The following is a 24841-nucleotide window of genomic DNA, read 5'->3' as shown; positions in this document are numbered from 1 at the left end:
TCAACTTATCTTTGTCTGACTCTATAGTACAACATTGTAAGGGGTGTTTCACATACAAAAGACTACTTTATCATTCAATATAAACTATACTTTATTAACATATTTTTTAAATATATTCAAGCAAGTGATACATAATATTTTCCTTAAATACAAAGATACTAGCCCCAAACACACAGAAAAAAAAATCAGGACATTCGTATTACAGGAACCCGTGTCGACTTGCAACTGAAATTCCCGTCCAAATTACAAGGAGAAATTTGGTCAGACGGTAATTTGATCATTTTTCATTGGTTTTGTGTTCGCATCGATAATTTTATAATAAACAATGTTTATATGGCAGTAATATACAAGGTTGACATGAAACAAATAATAATAGGAAAAAAAAATCATTTTGATACCTACATTGTATGGGAGAATCGAATGAAAGTCGGCACAGGTTACAGTTACAGGAATTACCTGAAATTTATTTTAGAGTCTTGTGGAATAAGAAAAACTGAACTAGGGGGTATGCGTTATTAATTTCTGAAAATGTAAATTAAGTGACACCCATTCATAATTTATGTACTTACTTCAAAAGACGTAAACATAATCAATTTTAATTATCGGCAAAATTGCCGTAGGTCTCCGATAATTATAACAAAAGATAATCAAAATTAGCGCAGCACACGCGACAGTCTGTTAAACATTGGGTTACTGAAATTAGCCGTAGGCTCTTTATATATTTGGTTGATGTTAGCAATGTCGCCGGATTCGTCGAGCAATTTGTTGAACCTCTTGTACTCGTTGGCATCGTACATGTCCACCGCCACCTTCCAGACGATCGCGGTCAGTAGCCCGATCAGGATTATGACGCCAATGGCGCTGCCTATGGCAACTGAAATGAAGCACAATATATCAACTGTCTGAACAATCATTTTAAACCTGTACGAAATATTGTCATAAGTGATTTTAACATTTTGATACAAGAACGAAAGAAAGAATTATTTATTTGCTTTTTAAGGGGCAAAGTTGTTGTTGAACCACTCGTGCTAATATTGATACCCAAACAAACGAAAGATCCCAAAATGGAATATTGAGCGTTGCGGGGGTTTCAAGGCACAAGGGTTAAACAAATTTTGCTCCCGAGTGAAACACAAAACTTTTTCACTACCCAAAAGAAAATATTTACTGTAAGGTATCAATTAAACAAAATCAAATCCAAATGAAAGGAATTAAATATGTATCATTCAAAATCATCATGTAAGAGTTAATTCTGTCAGCTAACATAAGGAAACAACTCAAAATTTGCACTGGATTCCTTTGCCTCATATGTGGATAAAATGCAACTTTCTCATCAGTTTTTGAACAATCAAGAGGGCCATTACCAGCTGGTGTGGTGCTAATACATTTATTGAATACCACAAATAGCTGGTGATCACTGGTAGAATCGAAGGCGATAAGCCGAGACGTAGGAGCCCAATGAGGTGGACAGACCAAATTCGCTCAGCCCTTGATGTGACGCTCCACGGTGCCCTGCATGTGGCGACAGACAGAAAGAGGTGGCGGCAAATTGTCAAAGAAAAGCTGTTCCATAGAAGTGGCCACGACCCTCAGTGATGAGGAAACCGATGCAATGAGGAGGAGGAATACCACAACTTATGTTACATAAAGAAAAGTAGGCATGCATACATAAAAAAATCATCGGATGCTAAAGTAGGACTCCCACTCAGTGTAATGCATTTCCTTTGCATTTGAATGTAGAGTGCATTGCTCCAAAACACTTCAAGACATTCATTTTATATCTGACGACTCCTGCAGAAATGTCAGTGGCAGATTTGCAGCCTCGGCTGCCTTAGGCCCCAGGCCCCTTATTAAGTACTAGCCTTTTTATATTGACTGCCGCCCCCGCCCCTAATATCTAGCCGCGTTAGGCCCGGGGCCTACTCGAGCCTTATAGTAAATCCGCCACTGAGAAATGCAGTTTGCAGTATTGCATTGCTGCAAGAAATGTAAAATCATTGCCGACGTGTTAAAGTTACTAAACTGATGGCAATCAATTTATTCAATTACCTACTGGAAATTCCGCCTGGAAATACGCCATACAGAATTATTATTAGGTACTCGTTGAAGCATAGGTACGTGTCCAAACAAGGACATTAATGACAATAATTGAAATGTGTGTTTAAAATGGTGGAAAACAATATTATAAGTCATGTCTAAAAATAAATTACTTATCATTAATGTAATATATGATGCATATAATATGCATTAACAATATGTACTTTTAAAAGTACCTAACCTACAAATAAAATATTTCTTACTCCACATATTGGCACGGTCAGGTTCCTCCAACTCCTTTTGAATGATAATGTGCAAATTTTTATCTTTTTTATAATATCTATGCTTAAAAATAATAGATTTTCCATCTTCTCGGAATATTGTGCAGCGTTTTGCTAGATGATACTTCTGTGCATTGATTTCCGTTTTATTTACGAAAAATACGTAGGTGTTCTTTGATTGAAATTTTTCGTCGCACGCTTCTTTTGTTGTCTCGTTAGTGTACACGCATAATACGTAATTTTCTAGCTCTTTGCACCTGTTCCCGTCGCAGTCGTGACAGTTTTCGCAGAAGGCACCGTGATAAAGGTTACCTTTGGAATCTAGTCTGGTACAATTACATTCCCCACATTGGCATATGCCGTTGCCGGAGCAAACCTGAAAATTATATAATATCAGTACCTTCTGCTTTCCACTAGGTATAGGAAAAAACTCCTTTATTGCGTAAGTCGAAGGATAGTCGAAGACTCTGAGCCTTAACAAATTTCAAAAGAATGCCATCCGGCACATTTTTAACACTTCTGATAAAGGTAAACAGCCGATATTTGAGAACCCGTTTTGGCATTTTTTAAAGCTTTAAATTCACCGGTACGGTCACGTCTGAAAATATAGATACGGACAAAGTGCCAAAAACATGTATACATTACCTATATATGGGCCATAAAGTTGTGCATACATATTTTGGCACTTCTATCGTGTCGATGTTTTAGACGTGATTGTATAATAGGCGGAGGCGGATCCGGAGGTGTGAAACCAAACGGAAGTTCCGTCTTAACGGATCCGGAGGCGAAGCTCCGTAACATCCCTAATTGTATATAATACAGAGTTCTGCAGGCCATTGAGGTAGCTGCCATACACGTCTCGTCCCCGAATCAGGAGTACTTTTTGTGGAATGGCATGTAGCTTATCCAGGGTCACAAAAAAATACAGTGGGAACAAACCAAAGTGATAAGGATAGATCTTAAATAATCGCTGTAAATAATATGAGTAAAGACGTAATTAGGGTATAAATCTCGATTAATCTCGCACCTTTAGTGCAAGATTAAACTTGCACGTTAAATCGACTCGTACTCCACTGTTTCCTCCGTGGCTTTTGAAGCTAGAGCAATGATTTTTTCAGCACAGATTATTATTATTAATATCTGTGTCGGACTGTTTTGCTTTTTGTATTTTTGTTTCTTACATTCGCAAATCGGCCTAATTTACTAGGTCCCAAAGAAAAGCATGTTATTCAAAACTGATATAAATTAGCCTAAAAAGCAAAACAGTCCGACACAGATAATTTCATCACCATTTAGATCTCAAAATTTCGTTACATTTGGTGAAGTTTTGGAGGAAGAAACAGTTGCGTACAAAACATCGTTTTTGAGATTTTTACGCAGGATATTTTGCCTTACCTAGTCCTTATCGCACTAGTTTTAAGAGCCGCTTCAGTTAGCGAGACCGATATATTCACCTAAAATATTGAAATCTCAGCTCCCGTATCCTCTTAAGGACATGTGACTTACTTTTTCTGAATAAGGGGCATGACAGTCGTCATCTTTGAGGGGGCACTGGCACGCCTCGCCCGTGTAGTCCTTGGAACACTCGCATTTCTCTTTGATGCACTTGCCATTGCCGGAGCACAACAGCGGAATGTCATTTCCCTTAGTTGGGGCACGCTTGGGGCACGCCCTTTCGTCGTACTCACAGAAATCACCAGAGTAAAATTGATTGCAGGTGCATTTGCCACAGCTGAAAACAGAAAAAATATTTAGAGAGTACTTACCTAATATACTATTATTTGCTATGTACCAAAAAAAGGAACTTTTACTCAATTTCGTTTCTATTTTGTTCTAAATCTCTCTTTTCACCATACTATAAAAACAAACTGAATATTTCCGAAACATTATTAGAATAAGACCAAGCTAAGTTGGCAGCGATTTTCATAGCCCAGGAGGTGCAAGGGCAGGGCTATCAAAATCGCTGCCAACTTTTACTTGGTCTAACTATTAATGTATTTGTGCCTATTAGTCAATTAAATTGGAAAGGACAAGTTCCATATAACCATTTTTCATATAATGTTGCAGTTAAACTTTTAGAGATTAATTTACATACATTTGTTTCATTTGCATCAGAAGCATCATTTGTTTTTAAAGATAAATAATATTACCGGGTGTTTCCTGTGACACGAGCTAATAATTAAACCTTATATTGTAGTCCTCAAACGATATAACTAACTATCTTTTTCATAAAAATTAAATATTATTAGCAATGTACGCTGATATCAGTGTGTTAGAAGTTGCTTGTCACGCTTCTAACATTAAAAAAATCGCAATACATTGCGTCTTAGAATAAACTTCAAAGTGTAATCAAAATCAAAACATAAGTTAATTTTAAAAGTTGCTGAACAAATGTTGGTCAGTTTGAGGAGTACAGCCACAGCCTACAGTTTAATTTATTGCTCATGTTACAGTAAACACCCGGTATAACTACAAAGTGTTACATCAGTTTGAGTTTATATTTTAAATTAGTTAAATATTAGATTGTAATTTGCAAGCTGTCCAGAGTGTCCAGGCCAACACATTACACTTACCTACATGAACCTCTGTCTATACCACTACATAAGACCGTGTCCTCAGGGTGTGCTTTGCATTTGTCTAAATGCTTCGTAGAACTACCAATGCAGTCGCACGTGTCCCCAAAACTGTGAAGTTATCAATGATGAGTATGGTCACAGACTTTAATTGTTGACCCATCTACTATTATTGCCTTAGTTATTTTCTGTTTTTCTTATTCTTTTTTTTTCATGGGTCTCCATATCGTCGATATTCTTTAAATTGATTACCAATTACTAACAAAACACTTTATCGCTTATAGTAAGAAAAGATAAGTAGATAAGATAAACATAGGAAGATATAACATTGAACAAAACCCAACATACTAAAAACGGCTTATTAAACATTTTTAAGTCGGAAGGTGGTCGATAATATCAATTAATATATTTGATATAGAAAATATGCTCGGCCTTCTCATGAGAAAGCCGCATGTAACAAATTTACTTACCGGTTGGGATTACATTTGCAAATCCCACATACTAAACTACCGTTACTGCTGCACTCTATCGCGTTTGGCTTTGGCTTTTTCTCGCATTCGCATTCGCATAAAGTTTTAATAGTAATCTTTACAGTCTCGGCCAGGCCATCGGGCTTAATGATGATTGTATTATTCTTGTACTGGTTCAGGCAAGAATCGGCAGTGACTGTGACTTGGATCTGGGTATCACTGGCATGCGCCACTTCGCAGGCATCTTGGACAGTACAATCCGGTGTCAATGTCACATGAACATTGTCCGGTACTGAAACATCCATTTTGACGTTTCCTAATTTTCTCTGCAAAATGAACAACCATTTAGGAATAACAGGAGCAGGTAGTAACAAACTGAATTGAACTGTATGTATGCGACCTCTTACCGTATATACGTCAGAAATAATTTTAGTTATATTAGATTTTTCTTTTAACTCAATTACTTCTGTCCCTATATCAAGCCTGTCTGCTAAAGCCTTGTATTCGGGTATAACACGATTCTTAACGTTGAAAATAACAATAATATTTTCTTGTTTGGCAATTTTTCGTATTTGGTTAACAGTAGGATAGTCTTGTTCTAGTGCCAGAGTGTAAGCACCATCTTCGTTGAGATGGCACTCCATATCGTTGAGTTTTGCCGCTCCGACTATTTTTCCATCACCGGCACTATGGTACGTGGCATCGGTGCACAATACTATGATCTTCCTGGAATTTTCTCTCCAACCGATTTCATCTTTGCAGGCCATCACTTGCATCAGTGCATCGAGGCCAGCTTCGGGGGCCTCATAGTTAGCTCCGGTCCTAACTTTCTTAAGAGCTTTCTCGAATCTGTCTCTCTGTGTAGTGAGATTAAGATGATGTTTGAAAGCATAGGCGTAGTGGATGTTGGGACTGAAAAAAAAGTTTCTCGAATTTTATATGTTACACGTTAGAATCACAGACTATAAAGTAAAAGTTGTCACTTCTATGAGGCATAGTTAGAGTCAGACCAAGCTAAGTTAGCAACGATTTTGATAGCCCAGCCTGTACAAGTGTTAAGTAAACGTCATAATTTCATAGAAGTTTGACGGTTGAAATAACACTTGCACTATCTGGGCTGTCAAAATCGCTACCAACTTATCTCGGTGTGTTACTCGTACTCGTAGCTTTAAATCGTATACTAAAACAAGTAATTTTAGGTCTTATGTTATGAATACTGTAAAAGGATACAGTCTATCTGAGGTGGGGAATGTAAACGCTCGAAGTAGATGTCTGATAATATATAATATATATTATATATTTTTATACGTTCAGCTAGATTACAATTTTACTACCCGTAATGGCTGCCGCCATCCCCCCCCCCCCCCCGCCCTCAAATGAATCGCCTGCAGATAATTTTACCAGGGCGATGTTTGTGAATTCAAATACATAATCGTTGCCAGTTACCTACCAAAAGACTGTGAAGGTTTCCAACCTTCACAATACATATCTAGTATTTACTCGTATGTTCTTTGTAAAAGTTATACTTTATTATTCATAAAGGAATGGTTCAACAGCTAGAGGAAATAATGTTTTCATTTTACAATTGTGAATAATTTACCGACGCTGTTATACTTACTTTGCAAAGGGCAAAGCCGGCTTCTCTATAAAAGTGCCGACTCCCAATCTCACGTTATTTGTAAATTGATTTAATCTTTTATAGATTTGTTCTCCCTGCTCTTTTAGTAATTGTATAGTATTTCTCATAGTATATGAAGCATCCATAAGATAATATACATCTAATGGATAATCCTTTGCGGGTTTGTAATTGATCGTAAATTGTTCGGTCTGTCCAGGTCGGATTGATATTTTAAGTTCCTGAGGGGCGAGCTGAACCACCTTTCTTGGGTCTGGCGTGATAGGGTCATTCCTCAAAATCTCTTTGGGTTTGTTGTGTATCGGGCTATCCACTTTTTCACTACACCAGGAGGGGTTTATCGTGTTGTTTGATTGACATCTTGGACCGATATGGTCTCCCTGAAATTGAAGTCAAGTTGTGCGAAACAGAACATAAAATATTACGCGATTACACTGTAAACGCCTGGAACCGCACCACATTATAATATCAAAGCATTTACAGTCATAATCAAGCCATAACCAAGCCGAGTTTGTGGCATTATAATACGAGTATTATAATGATGTGTTATTATTAAACGGTGACTAAAAATGACCGAATTAGAGGCATAGATATACATACTTTCATTTTTTGTGTAAAGTTTCATTATAATACAACGTAATTTTAAAATGAGAACGAAACTCCGAGCTCCGTTTGTATGGGAAGGTGAAGTTCGGTCAAAGATTTTCTTTTACTTGAGCGTAAAGTACTTACAGCTTTCAATACCATAAACTTGATCAACATTGTCTACCATGCCAAATATTGCCCGATTTCAACAAACATGATTCACTACCAATGCTACCATACTAGAGTTGTGCCGTTCTCGAGAATATTCTTCGTTTACTATGGGAAATATTTTCGAGCGAGAACATTCTCCATATAAAACGGAGAACGGCACAACTCTATACCATATAGCTGTCTGCATCTTATTTCTAATAATGGAGCAAACGCGACCAGGCCGCTGTTAGGGCAAGGTCTTTTCATAATAACATAGTAGGCAAACAAGCAGCCGAATCGCTTGATGGTAAGCAATAACCGTCGCTCATCACCTGCAACATCAGAGGGGATGCAAGTGCGTTGCCAGCCTTTAAGATGGGAGTACGCTCTTTTCTTGAAGGTTTGAAGGTATCGGTCCGGAAATAAGGGCGGGCGACGGGTTTAGGTGTGCGAGGCAGGAAGTTTCTGGAGCAGAGTTGAGGACTGCCAACTATCTACCTCTAAGTTGTTAATGATTGTTCATACCAGGCAATTCATAGATATAATAATCCTAAAGATGGATTTTAAGCCAGCTGTCACCGTAGCCTCACACACACAGACATATTTTGATGACGATTAACAATGAGTAACCATAAGCTGTAGGCCATGTCGATAAAATTATATCGTTAAACTATCGGTATTTTTTACAATTTTAATTTTACTTGAAAGGATTTAAACTACCTAAAATGAACAGATAACCATTATAAAACAACTTTATATACACTTATCAACCACTATGACTTTGTGAGTTTGATATTACAATAATAACAGCGGAAATCTATGGTACACTGGCCACCCACTAAAATATCATTTCCGCAATAATTGAGTTATTTAATAATTATATCACAAACATTATCCATTAGCATTTCTATGATGTTAATTTTTACTCAAGATATCGAAGCTTCAATTAATCGCTATTCCGTTCCGCTGAGTAGAGATTATCGATATATAACATGCTTAGAATCGACAAGTCCACATCCCAAAAAACATGGTAAAAACCCACACAGACAAATATTTGCGTACACAGACACAGCTTGCCCACCACCTAAGTGGCTACGGCTTGAGTATAAAATTTAGTACTGAGAATAGACGACGAGGGGCCTTGAGGCAATGTATGGCGTGGTCTAGACAGCAGATGAAGTTAAATATTTCATTTTTTTTTCAATGAACAATACCCGGGCACTATTAAGATGTTATATGTACTTACGGCAGGACACCACACGCATTCAACTGATTCACCTATACATAGTGCACAAGTTTTACCATCACACTTCGCCGCTTCACAACCCACGCAGGATATCAATATCGCCAATGTTATTTTAAGTATAATAGACATGTTAAATAATTGATGATAATTGCTGAAGCATTAGCAACATGACCGAGTTCAGATAGTTACAAACTGTCTGTGTGTCTTGCGAGGATAATTTGATGCATTTATAAATCTGTTTTAATATACAAAGATGACATCAGCGCAATACATTTTCCTGAACCTACTCTATATAACCGTATCCTTAAGTATGGCTTCATCAAGCCGTTTGGTTTTATTCGATGATGCCCGAAGTAGGTACACATCTTAATTAGCAGGTAGACTCCTAAAGACACGGTAAAAACATTAGGTTGTAGTTTTGTGCTGACATTTGGGTAATAACATCTACTTATTCTGTGGTTGAGGCCACACAATTTTAAGTTAGTTTGTCTACGAAGCTGGAGTCACTCCTACAACCCTGCTTACGAAGCTAAGGCCCTAGCCAAATATTCTAAGTTTGTCTGTCTACGAAGCTGGAGTCACTCCTACAACCCTGCTTACGAAGCTAAGGCCCTAGCCAAATATTTCAAGTTTGTCTGTCTACGAAGCTGGAGTCACTACTGCGACCCTGCTTATGAAGCTAAGGCCCTAGCCAAATATTTCAAGTTTGTCTGTCTACGAAGCTGGAGTCACTACTGCGACCCTGCTTACGAAGCTAAGGCCCTAGCCAAATATTTCAAGTTTGTCTGTCTACGAAGCTGGAGTCACTACTGCGACCCTGCTTACGAAGCTAAGGCCCTAGCCAAATATTTCAAGTTTGTCTGTCTACGAAGCTGGAGTCACTACTGCGACCCTGCTTACGAAGCTAAGGCCCTAGCCAAATATTTAAAGTTTGTCTGTCTACGAAGCTAGAGTCACTAATGCGACCCTGCTTACGAAGCTAAGGCCCTAGCCAAATGTTTTAAGTTTGTCTGTCTACGAAGCTGGAGTCACTAATGCGACCCTGCTTACGAAGCTAAGGCCCTAGCCAAATGTTTTAAGTTTGTCTGTCTACGAAGCTGGAGTCACTAATGCGACCCTGCTTACGAAGCTAAGGCCCTAGCCAAATGTTTTAAGTTTGTCTGTCTACGAAGCTGGAGTCACGACAATGACCCTGCTCACAAAGCTAGGAGCCTAGCCACCTTGGCTAGACCCTCTGAAGGTCCTAGGTTCGAATCCCGAGGTAAGGGAATTTATTTGTATATTTATCACAAATATAAAAATTCAAATTTTATTTATTCTAAAGAAATATTACAAAAGTAGAATATTATATTACACACAAATACAATTAGAAACAAATACACACAAAACAATAATAAACTACGAGTACAATGCTAAATAAACTATCTTATTCTAAAAGACCTCCGTAAGCTGCACCGGGTGCAAAGGTGCCCATCACACTTGCCGCGTTACCGCGCTGGATAGCGATGGCCAACCTCTGCACCAGGTACGAACACGCGCGGGCCTCAGAGGTCTTCTTCCTAATCCTACGCCCCACTTCCCTAATAAATGCTATGGCGTCAGACCCCCAACACCCCGTTGTCTCGAAGGCGAGAGGTACAAAATAATAATTCGCTTCCAGAACAGAGTATTTTGCCCTCTTTCTCAATGCTGCCAACTCTGCCGCAGCGCCGGCTGTCCGCACCGTCCGGCCGAGGTGCGAGGCGGCGAACGTGCTAACGCACGTGGCGTCCCACAGTATATTTGTTAATTCATTATATGTGTAACTTTGCTTATTTAGGGGCTAGGTCGGTCTGTGTAAGATTGTAACCAAATATTTATTGTTTAATTAGTTAAAAGTATGTAAGCCCCGTAGCTCAACGGGAAAAATAAATATTGTCCATTTCCTCATACCAATTAAATGGAATTAAGGGTAAACAAGCTGTTTCGTCCTGTTAATTATTTATTATACCTATCAGCATCCAACCTATGACGGTACTTACGTTGTTTACGTCCGTACGAGATAGGTGTCGGTGTGTCCTAGCAACTATGTTGCCACCGGCTTGCTTAAATTGCGAAAAAACAGCACCTGCAGGGCTATGATGCTTTTGTCATCATATCATTAATCATTTAATGAGTGGATTGATGATTATCTGATAAGTGATTTAATTCGGTATAAATTCGCGAGGATAACGTATAAGTGACTAATGATAGCGTGACATATTATGAGGTTTTGAAAAATCAATTTTAAACTCTATGACTTAAGGCGTATTTTAAAGAATAGATGATCAAATCACATTCTACCAGTTTTAAGCTTTGCTAGGATACACCAACATGGTAGGGTAACCTGGGTACGATTGTGCCAGGGTACGGTAGTGACAGTCGCTATAACAGCGAAACTATACGGATCGTGGGGAGGGGTGCAAGGGGAAAGACAAGCGGCATGCAATTCTAAACGCGTGTCCCAGTGTTGCGTCAGTCGGCGTGCGACGGTAACGTAAGCAGGAGCCCACATTGATTTTCGACAGTCAAAAGTAAGTTTTTTTGTTCGATTTCTGTTTGTAATTACGGTTATTTGTACACAGATAGATTGCCTTTTATTTTTTTTTGTTATAACTTGAACATTGGCAGTTACTTACGAGTAATTACTTTTAATGCAGATCTTTTTGCTCAGTCATGGTCATTTTTTGTTTTCAAAAGTATGCGTTGGGTACGGTTGTGACAAATTTTGTGGGTACGGTTGTGACATTGCTTTTTTTGTTTTGTTTTATTTTAGATGCCTAAGAAACGCGTGCGGAAGACCGAGAGAGGCCTGTCTGATATTAGTAAATATGAAAATGCTTACGAAGAGGTGAAACGCGGTACTTCATTACGGAGAGCTGCGGAAATACACGAAGTTAATCGCATTTCGCTCTTGCGATACCTACGCAAACGCGACAAAGCCGGCGATAATCAAGATGAATGTTTAATTTTTCTTTGTTGTGTTATAGTTCTGTTAAAATTTTGTAAAACTTTTTCCAGTTAGCTACAGTAATTTAAAGTTAAGTTAACAATTTGACTGATTTTAAAGAAGACTGTTATATGGTACAGTGCTATATTAGTTTTAGGCTCTGGTCTCGCGTAGAGTGCGCAGGTGATAGTCCCCATCACATTTGTCACATGTTGAATTTGACTCAGTATTTTAATTGGTACATTTATAAATGTTTATTTTTTCTTTGTTGTGTTACAGTTTTGTTAAAATTTTGTAGTAGTTAAGCTAACATTTTGACTGATTATAAAGAAGACTGTTTTATGTTACAGTGCCTTATTAGTTTTAAGAAGGGAAGTGATCACAGATTTTCGCTTTTTTGCCATAAAGTGATTGTTAACTTTGTTTAGAAGAAGATTATGTTGTGTTCAGTTAATTATTTGTAACAATAAAAGTCATTAAAACTATTTGGATGTATTTTGTATGCCTGTCACTACCGACCCCAACCAATGTCACAACCGCCCTTGGGGTGTGGCCGGTTGTGACACATTCCCTTTTTTTTTAATTTGATCGTATGCCTAATACAGCGTAGCTAGGGATAATTTTTTATCAATTTTAGGTAGATAAATAATCAAATTAAGTATTAAAGTGATTTTTCTCCCAGATAACTGGTAAATTTACAAAATTATAGGCGATCAAACCAAAATTGTCACAACCGTACCCAGCTTACCCTACAGCCAGCAGAAAAGGTAGTGAAGCGTGTACCTAAGGTGTTTAAAACTAAGCGAGAGTGTAGATCATTTCCAACACCTCACACGCTGAGTTACTTTTGGTGCGGACTGTGCCTATTGTGTGAAATGAAGTTAAGGCGGTCTTCACAGTGGCGTCGCACAGCATCCCATTGCGATGTGGATGATTTAGTTTGCGGCAGAGTTCGCTATAGTTTTCCTTCAATCTTTTCGTTCCGAACTGAGAACTCGCGGTTTGCCAAAAATTATGTATAGCGATTGCATTTGTTGCACCTACTTACTCGGAAAACTGATATACTCCGGTACAGCAACTTGGTCAGTAGAAAAGGCAGTAAATTTTTAAAAATATAGTCGCATAGGGTTGATCTTCCATAGAATATTTGGATTTCCCGCCTTTTTCTACTGACAAACTGGGTGTGTTTGAGTATAGTTTCAAGTCACCATAGAGATTTAAAAAAACTGTGTCTGTTGTAAACCGTAACGTGTCTTGTCAAATGACTATATTATGTTATTTTGAATTAGTTTATCTTGCTAATTATTTAGAACGGTACATTTAAAAACAATATTAAAAACGTATAACCGGGCTTTTTCATTTAATATCACACTCGACCACACTTTCTTGCAAACAAGTTGACTAGAATAGCAATAAGACCGCTCTCAAATAGATTTTGGCCTTCTAGGCTCTTATATAGCTCCAGAACCCCAGGATTGAGCCTGATTTAATTTAAATTAGTACAAATTTACTATAGTTATTGCATAACAAGCTATCCTCTGATAGCTTAGTTCATCACACAAATAGAGTGCTAATTCTTCGCGCACTATATATTTACTGAAACTCTTACTACTTTTACTTACTGATATTTAACTCCGAAAAATTGTATTTTTCAGTATTTATATAGCACAAGAGCACTTATCGTGACCCAGTGAGCACTACGATAAAATAATCTAAGTCTAGCCATCAAAAGTCTACTATATATCTAATTGTCCAACGACCATTGCCATTTACCGTCTATCGCTGTCAAAGTGGACAAAACGGTATAAATCTAGACAAGTGCTATTTATATCATTTAATTATCCACTTATGAACTAAGTTTAAGTTAGAAATTTAGAAAAATATACATCCATATCATTTATAAAATCTACCATGATTGCCCTGCTGTAGGGCTAAGATGGTCGGCTCTTTATCATTTGTCACCATACCTGTCACGTTCTAACGAGTATGTAAGTGCGAAAGTGACGGGCATAGCGACAAGTGATAAAAATGGAACCATGCTGCAATTGCTGCAGTGGTATCATGGTCGCATTTTTATCACCTGTCATGTCATGTGTCACTTTCGTACTTACATACTTATTAGAACGTGACAGGCATCTTAGCCCTACTGATTTTCATTTCAAACTTTATTGCGCAATAAAAAAATACAATTATTCCAATTAAAATATAATGGAATAATCAACTAAATAACCGTTGTGTGCGTGAAAATAAAATATTGTTCGAATAGGTATTTATATTATTAAATGCCATTTAATCATAATATACTATTCCGTATTGTGTAAATAACGCACAATGTACTATCCCGTATTGTGTCGCCTCATTACGGTACAATGAAAAATTCGTGCCTGAAATACGGGACAACCCGTAAAATACGGGACATCTGGTCACCCAATAAAACATATATGACTAAATAACCCTATTCTGTTACCTCTTCAGCCACCGATTTACATGAAGTTCTGTATGAACATAGACGATATAGTTTTAGGCCCGAGAAGGACATAAGTTACAATTTTTTCACGGAAATCATCATTACAATATACAATCGGTATAAATTAATATAATATATTATTGCATGTCATAAATTCGATTTACCTAAGCGTATGTGAATAGTTATCCTCATAAAATAATATTCATAAGAAATATTAAACTTCCTCTTAAACGAATCATATAGCTACGAAGGCGAAGCACAAAAACGAGTAGTCGCAAAATCAGAATTCCGCATAACGAAGTAAGCATGCACAAGGAAGTGTTGTTTTTCGTTTTTCTTTGCTGCCAGTTACAGCAGGTAATTAACGATGAATTGCAAAGTTGCAGGCAGAGAAATAACTGTCATGAGTGCATTACAGACTCGACGATGTGTGCTTGGTGCTCTGCTGATGTAAGTTTGTCTATTTCATGCTCTCTTACTTGTGAGGATAATTAACTTGACAGTGACAGGTGTTACATGGCTAGTATGTTCATTTTCCTTACACTAACCTCAAGTCTAAATCTCATGCCCTACAGTCATTATCTTCTGCACCACCACTAATTTCAGTACATAATCGAATCTATGTTGTGATGGAAAGATTTTATTTTATTTGTAAATATTTATACACGAACATAAATATAATGTGTTTTTGAAAAAAAAAATTTAATTCGTTTCCGCTTAGCCCAGTCTAATGATTGGCTATATTTTTTATATACCTGTTATTTAATTGAATAACAGAATTTACAAATAAATTGTGACCGGTTGCAAAAAATAGGTTTTTGTTTTTAATTACTTAGGGGGCAGTACAAGGTTAGTGATTTTTGCACTCCGCTTGGGGACTCAAACATTGGTTCTGCATATTTCGATTTAATATTTTTTTAAGATAATTGACAATTACTAAACGTGCTATGATAAATTATATAGAATTCGAGCAAGATAAGTCTGCAGCGATTTTGATAGCACAGACTGTGTTAGTGTTATTTTAAATTGTGAAACTTCTATGAATTTATGACGTATAAATAATACTTGTATAGTCTTAGCTTATTATTTATTTAGTCTTTGCTGACAAAATAGTTGCAGAGTTATCTTGATCTGACTCTAACAATTATTAATATGACATTGAATATTAAATTGAGTTAATTTGAAATTACATAGTAATCATCTTTTATTTATTTTTTATTTCTTAGGTTTTATTCTTTTATATTTGACACGTTTCCTGGAAGTTAGTTAATATTTGAGTAATATTTGAATTTTAAGCTGGTATTTTTACTTTAATTTTTATGTTTCAAGGCTTTGATGAGCCATGTTGCTTGAAATAAATGCAATGCAATACAATTATTTGGTTCGCAGAACTTGAAGCTAAGCGATAGATGCCAGCCGGCCGATTCAGAAGAAGCTAGAACATGCCCCGCAGAATATTCCCACAGCCCAAAGAGCAATGTTGTTGTAGACGATAGAGATAACCTCAACTTTTCCTCGGCTAACCAACACTCCATACAAATAAAACCACAAAAAATCAAAATGAAAGTAAGAGTAGGAGAACAAAAGAAATTCCATTTCTATTATAAAGCTGTTGAAAATTTCCCCGTTGACTTGTATTTTTTGCTTGATGCCTCGAACACTATGAAGAGAGTAAGAAATGACATTTCCAAAAAAAGTAAAGAAATATACGATGCAATGTATAATTTGACAACTGATATTCAATTAGGATACGGAACCTTCATAGATAAACATGTTTTTCCCTTTCAAAAGTAAGTACTTGTATTTTGCTTCAGCCGTTAAAATTATTAAGAGCTATTTTTACAATAATTTAATGATTTTCATTTCAGTAATATGACAAGAAAATGCTACTCATTTAAGCATAATTTGAATCTGACATCCGAATTAGAGGAATTTCAAACCGCCTTAAATAATACGATTTTTGAAAAAAACTACGACTACCCAGAAAGCGGATTGGATGGTTTAGCACAAGTCATGGCTTGCCAGAAAACAATTCAATTCAGGAATCAATCCAGAAAAGTAATTATGTTAATAACCGACAGCCATTCCCATCACGCCGGAGACGGACATATGGCTGGAATTATAAAGCCTTATGACGGCGAATGTTACTTGGATGAAGAGGGATATTATACGAAAGAGAAAGAAATGGATTACCCTTCTGTTGGCATGATAAATAAGCTGGCGGCAGAGGATCAGTTCACAATCATCTTCGTGGTGACTTTGGAGTATCGCAAACCGTATCAAGTCCTAGCTGACGCAATACCTGGAGCGCTCGTGTCGACGTATGATAAACGTACTATTTCTGAAAAGTTGAATAAGTTTTACAAGGTACGTTTAATGTTTTTACGATAGTTATTACGTAGTTAAGAGATATCAGTAAAAAACGCTCATTTTCACAAAAAAAAACGCTTTTATGTTTCGTGTAATTGAAGTGTCTTTAGTTTATGTACTCTCCTTGGAGTTTGGTTATTTATTACTGTATCTATAGAGAAATCTTCTTTTTGATAAATCATTATCAACACATGTGTAACATTAGTGTTGTGTTCCTGCCGGTCAGTAAGGTTGCCAGAGCTCAACGAGGGGGGTGGGGTTAGGGTCGGCAACGCGCATGTAACTCCTCTGGAGTTGCAGGTGTACATAGGCTACGGAGACTGCTTACCATCAGGCAGGCCGTATGCTTGTTTGCGACCGACGTAGTATAAAAAAAAAAACAACAACGACTCATTGTTAATATTGTATGGCTAAAATGGTCGGCTCTTTATTATTAGTCACCATGCCTGTCACGTTCTAACAAGTATGTAAGCGCGAAAGTGACGGGCACCATACTGCCACCGCTGGTATCATTCTAAACGTACCTAAATTACTTATAATAATTTGATCAATGCTTTTATTGCAGCACATTAGTAATAATATACTTCTAAATGTAAATATGTTGGATGAAGACAAAGATAAATTCGAAATTACGTTTAATCCGGATTGTAGCAAAAAAGACAGTTGCAAAGTTGTATTGGGCGAAGAATTGCGCATAGATGGACTAATAAAATTAAAAAAATATTATGGGAAAGATAATATAACCATACCAATTTTACAGAAGGGATTAAAAGAGGCTCTGCATTTAGACATCCAAATAATTTCCAGATGCGATTGTGAATTTGTGAATGATTCAAGCTATCAAATACAATCTAGTTTTTGTAATTCAGCTGGCGATTTACAGTGTGGCATATGCAGTTGCAATAAAAATAGGTACGTACTTAATTGTTAAATTATAGTTACTGTTGCTGATATAAATGCTTGTTATTCGGGTTATGTTTGTAAAGGAAATGTTATGGTAGTGTAAAGGAAATAAATAAAACAGTTATACTATAAATATGTAAAGCACACTATTTGAATAACAAAAGCAAATTTATGGTTACTGGAAATCACCAGAATTATATTAAAACCATTTCAAATAAGACCTGCAGGAAAAACGATTTCATGCGAGGCTAAGTATTTGGCTTTTTTTTTTGGTTCTAGCTTTTATGCTGACTGTACTTTTCTTTCCACAGGAAGTAATACTCATCGAGATCATTCTACCAACCCCAAAAACAATTAGTTTGCGTTGTTTTATCACACCTCTTGTCTCCATCATGAGATCAGATATATGTCATCATAATATTGCAGTGTCATAAGATTTACACATATAAGCAAAATTTCAGCTTAATCGGAAATTGAGTTTCAGTTCTAAGTATGGGGAACCCCCAAAATTTATTGTTTTTTTTTCTTCTATTTTTGTGTGAAAATCTTAATGCGGTTCACAGAATACATCTACTGACCAAGTTTCAAAAGTATAGTTCTTATAGTTTCGGAAAAAAGTGACTATAACATACGGACGGACAAACAGACAGACAGACAGACATGACGAATCCGTTTTTTGTCATTTGGCTACAGAACCCTAAAAATTTAAAAGATCAAAACAAGTGATTGCATTTTCAGAAGCGGCCCAACATGTGCGTGCATCGAGAATAATTCTACAAGTGGACTATCAGAGAACTCGACCCACTGCTTTAACGAAGATGGCGTTGAGTGCAGCAAAAATGGCAACTGCATTTGTGGGGGCTGCATGTGTAGGCCAGGGTAAGACCTTTATGCTACAAGATTTTACGGTAAACGGTGTTTCATTTTCGTGGTAGGGTTGTTGGGGTACATGACAGTCATTGCAATGAAATTTTTCACAACAAGGCGCACTAAAATATATGACACACTATTATGGCTCTACAAGTAACATACAATTTGGTTACTGCTTACACGAAATGTGTTGTAGGGAAAACGTTGGTAGTGGGTATTGAAATTTTTTTTTTGATACTTACTTTAAGTTTTTATTATTTTATTAATTGCTTAATTTTAAATTACTCAATTCTTTCAGCTATTTTTCAAGTGGGTATTTTTGCGCGCGCTTGGATATGCAAGATATTAATGTAGATGAGAATGTACAGGAGAATCTCCATCGCTCCATGGCCGTGTAGAGCAGACGAGGAATAGAAAAACATTAACCCAAAAACCGTTTTCACAGATTCGCCGGGCAGTACTGTGAAGTGCGAACCGACAACTGCCAGAGAGACGACACCGGGGCGCTCTGTTCTGGCCACGGAAGGTGCTGGAACGGCACGTGCGAGTGCATCAAGGGCTCGTGGGAGGGAGACAAATGTGAATGTTCCATGTCCAATGAACTGTGTATGGATGATAATGAAAATGTAGGTGTAGAAAAGGAAGCAGTTTATGATATCCTAAAAACGGAATAATAAGACGTACAAGGGAGGGCAATTTACCAAGGTCAAAAGCCAGGTTTTAACTAGGTGCGGTGTACGCCGTCCTATAATACCGGGATCCATTTTTAAATGCCGTCAACGTTTGTAAATGCCCCCAATCTAGAGCTGTCGTTAAAACTAATCCTTCTAGTTGAAGGTGCACCTCATAAAAATACGGCGTTACGTGAACAAAAGATTTCCTTTGGAAGGGTTATTCCTTAGGACTCAAGGATGGATGGATGGATACCAAACTGGACTTAGAACTCAGACGTTGCCCGCTGACTTGCCCCCCCCCCCCCCACTTGCTTAAAAAATCTGGGTGGCTCCACTTCTTAGCACACAAAAAATTTCACAGCTATGCGGTGAAATGAGATAGTAATATCACTTGCTCCCTCTAAGGCATAAATGTGTCCCCAGGACTGGCCTCCGCTGGGCCATCGTGTAAAGGAGTCATTAAATACATATTACGAACACAAAGATTATAATTAGATAATTCTTCCCAAGGAAATCTTTTATTCTGATTTTTTATATACTACGTCGGTATTCAGATACGAGTAAACGCCGTATTTGACCTTTCTATGGCCTGTGCACCTTATTAGGCTATAGGGATTAGGGACCGTGCGCGTTGGAGGGTCTGCCATCTTATGGCCTGAATCGGAACAATAAACATCACATTTATGCCTCGCGCCAAATTTCTTTTATTTCTATAAGAGTGCAAAACTTATACAGGTTGACCTTAGCCATTGGACAAACCCTGAAATCCCACGTAGGGTTACTTCTCAGGAATGTTCTGACGTTAATATTTTTTTAATTAGAACAAAAGATAAAACAATAAATTTTTCGAAAAAAGTTATTTGCAATAATCGACAACAAAAAGAAACACACTGTTTTTTTTTTATACTGCGTCGGTGGCAAACAAGCATACGGCCCGCCTGATAGTAAGCAGTCTCCGTAGCCTATGTACGCCTGCAACTCCAGAGGAGTTACATGCGCGTTGCCGACCCTAAACCCGCCCCCCCCCCCCTCTCGTTGAGCTCTGACAACCTTACTCACCGGCAGGAACACAACACTATGAGTAGGGTCTAGTGTTATTTGGCTGCTGTTTTCTGTAAGGTGGAGGTACTTCCCCAGTTGGGCTCTGCTCCAGATCTGGAATGACATCCACTGGCTGTGCCCTACCACACAAAGCGAGATGACATTCACAATGCCCATACCTCTCTTATGGACGTAGTTTAAGGACGTACCCGGGTCCAACTCACGGGTCACTGTGTTAATCTTTGGCAGTGTTTTTGATAATTTGTTCGAAATATTTGATGATGATGACATTTTTCAAAAGTCAGAAGCTTATTAGTGTCATAAATAAAAAAGATAAACAAAAAGGTCGAAGAAGGTTCCATACGATTTTTTGAGGATATTACCTTAGGAGCTAATAACCCATACAGGCTGCTCCAAAGTAAAAAAATGGTAATTTGTTAATTTCTTCGAAACCGCTACACCGGTTGTTATGATACTTTGTACACTGGTTCTAAACACCCTAATGCATATGTACATTTCGGCTTTGTCCAATGGCTAGGTACACACTGTATAACATATATATACTACCTACAACTAGAACTACTTGCGTAAACTTGACAAGGGAAATAGATGGAAATACACTTTGCTTTATAGCATGTATATTTGTATAATAATTGTTAATATCTATTTACAACTGAAGACGTTTCAGGTGTGCAACAACCGTGGCAAATGTAAATGCGAGAAATGCAATTGTGACCCATTGCCAAAATGGGACGTCCGCGACTACAAAGATAAACATTGTGGCTTGTGGTGCGACGATTGCCACACACGACAGTGCCTAGCTCTCATCGACTGTGTGGCATGCCACAACCAGAAGAACAGCTCGGAAGACTGTCGAGTAGAATGTGGCGATAAAATTACAATAGCGCCAGACGTAGATCAGAAGATTGATAACGTTTGCGTCAATGCTAGAGTATCGTTTGGGTGCTACGCAAATTTTTCGTATTTTTACAACGATGATGAGCAAGGAATTGTCTTGTATCGGCTGTCAGAGCCGAATTGCAACGAGGAATATTACAGTAAGTATTAATAGTAACTTAAGGGCCTCCACTAGCTGGCGCGGGTGCACGGAGCGGACGAGCGGGTTAACGAAAAATAGTATGGGCAACGCTAACTGAAGCGGACGCGTGCGGCGGATTTCACCTACAAATAGCACCTGCGTGCGTGCGCACGCGGCGGGCGTCCGCGTCAGCTAGCGTAGGCCCTTAGGAAATTAACCTCAGTGTGGACAATCAGGGGAAATAATTCATGTAGTTTTGAAAATTGGTATACTTATTACACCTTACACCTTGTGGTCTCCAGATAAACATACTAAAACTCCTCGAGGGTGGGGGTTGTGCTGAGGGTGTAAGGGGGGGTTGAATGTACCTTTTTTTTCCTCATTTCTCGAATATTTTAACGAATAGCATTATAATTACTTCGGACAAAAGTTTTACCATAAAAATTCCTATAAATTTGGTTATGTTTGTTTTTACTCTACGATCAATACTTTAGGAGCTGAGCTGTAGGAGTGTTTAACTTAACAAAGAGAAAAAATAGACAATTTAAGAAAACGACGTTTTTTCGTAATTGTTCATCCTAACTCAATTTTTTTGTTTATTATTAGCAAGCGTACTCACCTGCTGACCAAAAAAAAAACCAGCCAAGGGCATGTCGGGCCATGCTCAGTGTAGGGTTCCGTAGTTACCCGTCCGTCAACATAAACTTTTTGCTAAAACTCAACAATGGCTAAAACGATCAGGTTCGCTATAGTTTTCCTTGAAAGTTTTTACTAAGCTTTACTTTCACAATTTTTTTCATATTTTTTGTACCCACGGTTCAGAAGTTAGGGGAAGTAGAGTGGCAAACATATTATTTATAAACGTCGTTTTCTTAAATTGTCTATTTTTTCTCTCTGTTAAGTTAAACACTCCTACAGCTCCTAAAGTATTGATCGTAGAGTAAAAATAAACATAAACAAATTTATAGGAATTTTTATGGTAAAACTTTTGTCCGAAGTAATTATAATGCTATTCGTTAAAATATTCGAGATATGAGCAAAAATCTGAAAAAAGGTACCTTCAACCCCCCTCTCCCCCCTTACACCCTCAGCACAACCCCCACCCTCGAGGACTTTTAATATGTTTATCTGGAGACCGCAAGGTGTAACTATACCAATTTTCAAAACTACACGAATTAGTTCTCCTGATTTTATTAATTTTCTTGAGCTATAGATCATTACGTTTTAAGAACGGTGCCAAGATGGCATCCTAATTTAACGTGTCGTGGCAAAGATCCACACAAAGCGTGAACATCATGATGGCGGGTGGACCTCAACAAATTTGAATGAAATATTTATAAACATATTGTACCTTCGGTGTACGTGGGTGTACCTAAGTGTACCTTTAATCCCGCTAACCTGACGTCATGTTGGCGGATGGACCTTAGTTTGATCATAGCTCGTTTTAGGGATAAGTAAACTGATTTCTATTAAAGCTTTGCAGAGGCAAACTGGACGTATAATATCGTTATACTTACAGTTACATACTTGTAGTGCGGTAAGTATAATCCGAGATTTCATAAGTCCACCCGCCATCCTGACGTCAGAATGGCGGGTGGACTTTTTTGACAAATATCGCGTTTGAGGGAGAGGTATACTGGATTCTATTAAAGGTACACCGAGGTACACCGAAGGTACAATATGTTTATAAATATTACATTCAAATTTGCTGAGGCCCACCCGCCATCCTGACACTCATCAAAGCGAATTCCTTTATTTTTCGTTTCAATGTATTCTGCCTAAAGTAATGTTTTTATATTACAAATTAAATCCCTAAGGCTCGTAGTTATGGTTAATACACATACGAGTACTATTATGGTTTTAATTTGTATTTTCTAATAGTTAAATCAACCAATAACATTAGTGAAGTCAGTGCATCCAATTATAGAACAGCGAAAAATCACCCCAGCGGTGGCATCACAGTTCCATTTTTATCACTTATCACTATGCCCTCACTTTCGCGCTTATATACTTGTTAGAACGTGACAGGCATAATGACAAATGGTAAAGAGCCGAGCATCTTAGCCCTACAGATGGTTAGCTCTTTATCATTTGTCACCATGCCTGTCGCGTTCTAACAAGTATGTAAGCGTGAAAGTGACGGGCATAGTGACGAGTGATAAAAATGGAACCATGCTGCCACTGCAGCGGTCGTAGCATGGTTCCATTTATATAACTTGTCACTATACACATTACTTTCGCGCTTACATAATTTTTAGAACGTGACAGGCATGGTGACAAGTGATAAAGAGTCGACTCTTTATCATTTCTCACCATGCCCATCTTAGCCCTACAGGACCGTTTTAATGGCAATATAAGTAACAGCCAGAAATTAAGGCACAATTTAAATTTAAATTTTGATAATATTAATAAGATACCACTTTTGTGTCTTTAAGAGTATCATCGACTTATGTTTTAGAGTACGGCGCGATATCCCTCTTGAGCGCGCTAGTGGTAGGCCTAATAATCATATGGGGGTTGAAGATGCTGACGGACGCACACGACCGCGCCGAGTACGAGCGCTTCCTGCGCACTGATGACGATGGCGAAGCCGTCGAGAACCTCATCTACAAACAGCCTACCAACGTGTTCCGGAACCCTAACTTTAAGAGGTCCTTTACTTTCCGATGATCTTGTTGTAAGGATCGTACCTACTACCTATGTGAATACTGAAAAAATAAAAATGTACCCTATCCCTAATGTCATTACTAGTTGTCATACAATTTAATTTTCAATAAAATGTAAGGAATCGAATGGTACCATTTTCTTTTCTATTTTTGAAAAGCCAAAAAAAAAATTTTTTTTTGAGACTTCGGAGCCTTGTATTTTTTTATAATCTCAATAAAAAAATCCACTTTTTTTATAATGGATGGCTCATTTTCTATCCATTTAACTAAATTTTGTTATAATGTTCAACATATGTCAAGTACCCAATTATTTGTTTTTACAAATATTGATACCCGAGCAAGCGAAAGATTCCAAAATTGAACCACGAGCATAGCGAGTGGTTTCAGAAGTGGCATCTTGAGCGTTGCGAGGGTTTCAATTCAAGGCACGAGGGTTAAACAAACTTTGACTCCGAGTGAAACACATAATTTTGAACCACGCCAACGCGAGGAAAATACTAACTATGGAATACCAAAAAATCAAATCTGAAAACCAGCGCCACGGATTGCCGCGGCTTTATGCTGAGTGGGGGTCCTATTTTAGCGTCCAATGTTTTTCTTTCTCTGTATGTTCTTCTTTTTTCCAAATGTAATGTGTTGTGGCGTTAAACAAATGAACGTGATATATAATGTATCATTCAAAATCATCATATAAAAGTCAATTCCACGAGCTAACATAAGGAAATAACTCAATAATTGCATCTGATTATTACTTTGCCCCACATGTGGATGAAATGCATTCTCATTAGATTTTGAACAATCAAGAGGGCCTTTACCAGTTGGTGTGGTGAAAAGTGTTTTACATACATATATATATGTATCGTTG

The 24841-nt window shown here is 37.7% G+C and overlaps 2 protein-coding genes across 3 annotated transcripts; one reads left to right on the top strand and one right to left on the bottom strand.

Moving 5' to 3' along the window:
• Window positions 1-66: 66 nt before the first annotated feature.
• On the bottom strand, window positions 67-9163 carry LOC133517603 (integrin beta pat-3-like). Its single transcript, XM_061850943.1, has 8 exons — window positions 8979-9163; window positions 6980-7377; window positions 5769-6273; window positions 5362-5687; window positions 4892-5002; window positions 3825-4050; window positions 2301-2694; window positions 67-874 (listed from the first exon to the last, which is right to left on the bottom strand). The coding sequence occupies exons 1-8, from the start codon at window positions 9105-9107 to the stop codon at window positions 654-656; spliced, it is 2310 nt and encodes a 769-aa protein (XP_061706927.1). The 5' UTR covers window positions 9108-9163; the 3' UTR covers window positions 67-653.
• A 4688-nt stretch (window positions 9164-13851) lies between these two features.
• On the top strand, window positions 13852-24103 carry LOC133517604 (integrin beta pat-3-like). 2 transcript variants are annotated; one of them, XM_061850945.1, is made up of 8 exons: window positions 13852-14770; window positions 15803-16203; window positions 16282-16780; window positions 17349-17695; window positions 18425-18565; window positions 19002-19182; window positions 20960-21329; window positions 23769-24103. In XM_061850945.1, exons 1-8 carry the CDS (start codon window positions 14720-14722, stop codon window positions 23978-23980), a joined length of 2202 nt encoding a protein of 733 aa, XP_061706929.1. In that variant the 5' UTR covers window positions 13852-14719; the 3' UTR covers window positions 23981-24103. The 2 variants fall into 2 exon arrangements, with proteins under 2 accessions (XP_061706929.1, XP_061706928.1); XM_061850944.1 differs by having other exon boundaries at window positions 13859-14863.
• Window positions 24104-24841: the final 738 nt, after the last annotated feature.

This window comes from Cydia pomonella, chromosome 5 (assembly GCF_033807575.1).
Source record: "Cydia pomonella isolate Wapato2018A chromosome 5, ilCydPomo1, whole genome shotgun sequence".
Classification (NCBI taxonomy): domain Eukaryota; kingdom Metazoa; phylum Arthropoda; class Insecta; order Lepidoptera; family Tortricidae; genus Cydia; species Cydia pomonella.
This window is presented reverse-complemented; position numbering and strand designations above follow the sequence as displayed.

Coding starts and splice junctions, on each gene's coding strand:
- LOC133517604 (XM_061850944.1), top strand. CDS start 14,720: ATGCACAAGGAAGTGTTGTTTTTCGTTTTTCTTTGCTGCCAGTTACAG. Junction 16,204..16,281: donor CATGTTTTTCCCTTTCAAAA/GTAAGTACTTGT, acceptor TTTTCATTTCAG/TAATATGACAAGAAAATGCT. Junction 17,696..18,424: donor TGCAGTTGCAATAAAAATAG/GTACGTACTTAA, acceptor TTGCATTTTCAG/AAGCGGCCCAACATGTGCGT.
- LOC133517603 (XM_061850943.1), bottom strand. CDS start 9,107: ATGTCTATTATACTTAAAATAACATTGGCGATATTGATATCCTGCGTG. Junction 7,378..8,978: donor AATGCGTGTGGTGTCCTGCC/GTAAGTACATAT, acceptor CTTCAATTTCAG/GGAGACCATATCGGTCCAAG. Junction 6,274..6,979: donor CCGGCTTTGCCCTTTGCAAA/GTAAGTATAACA, acceptor CTTTTTTTTCAG/TCCCAACATCCACTACGCCT.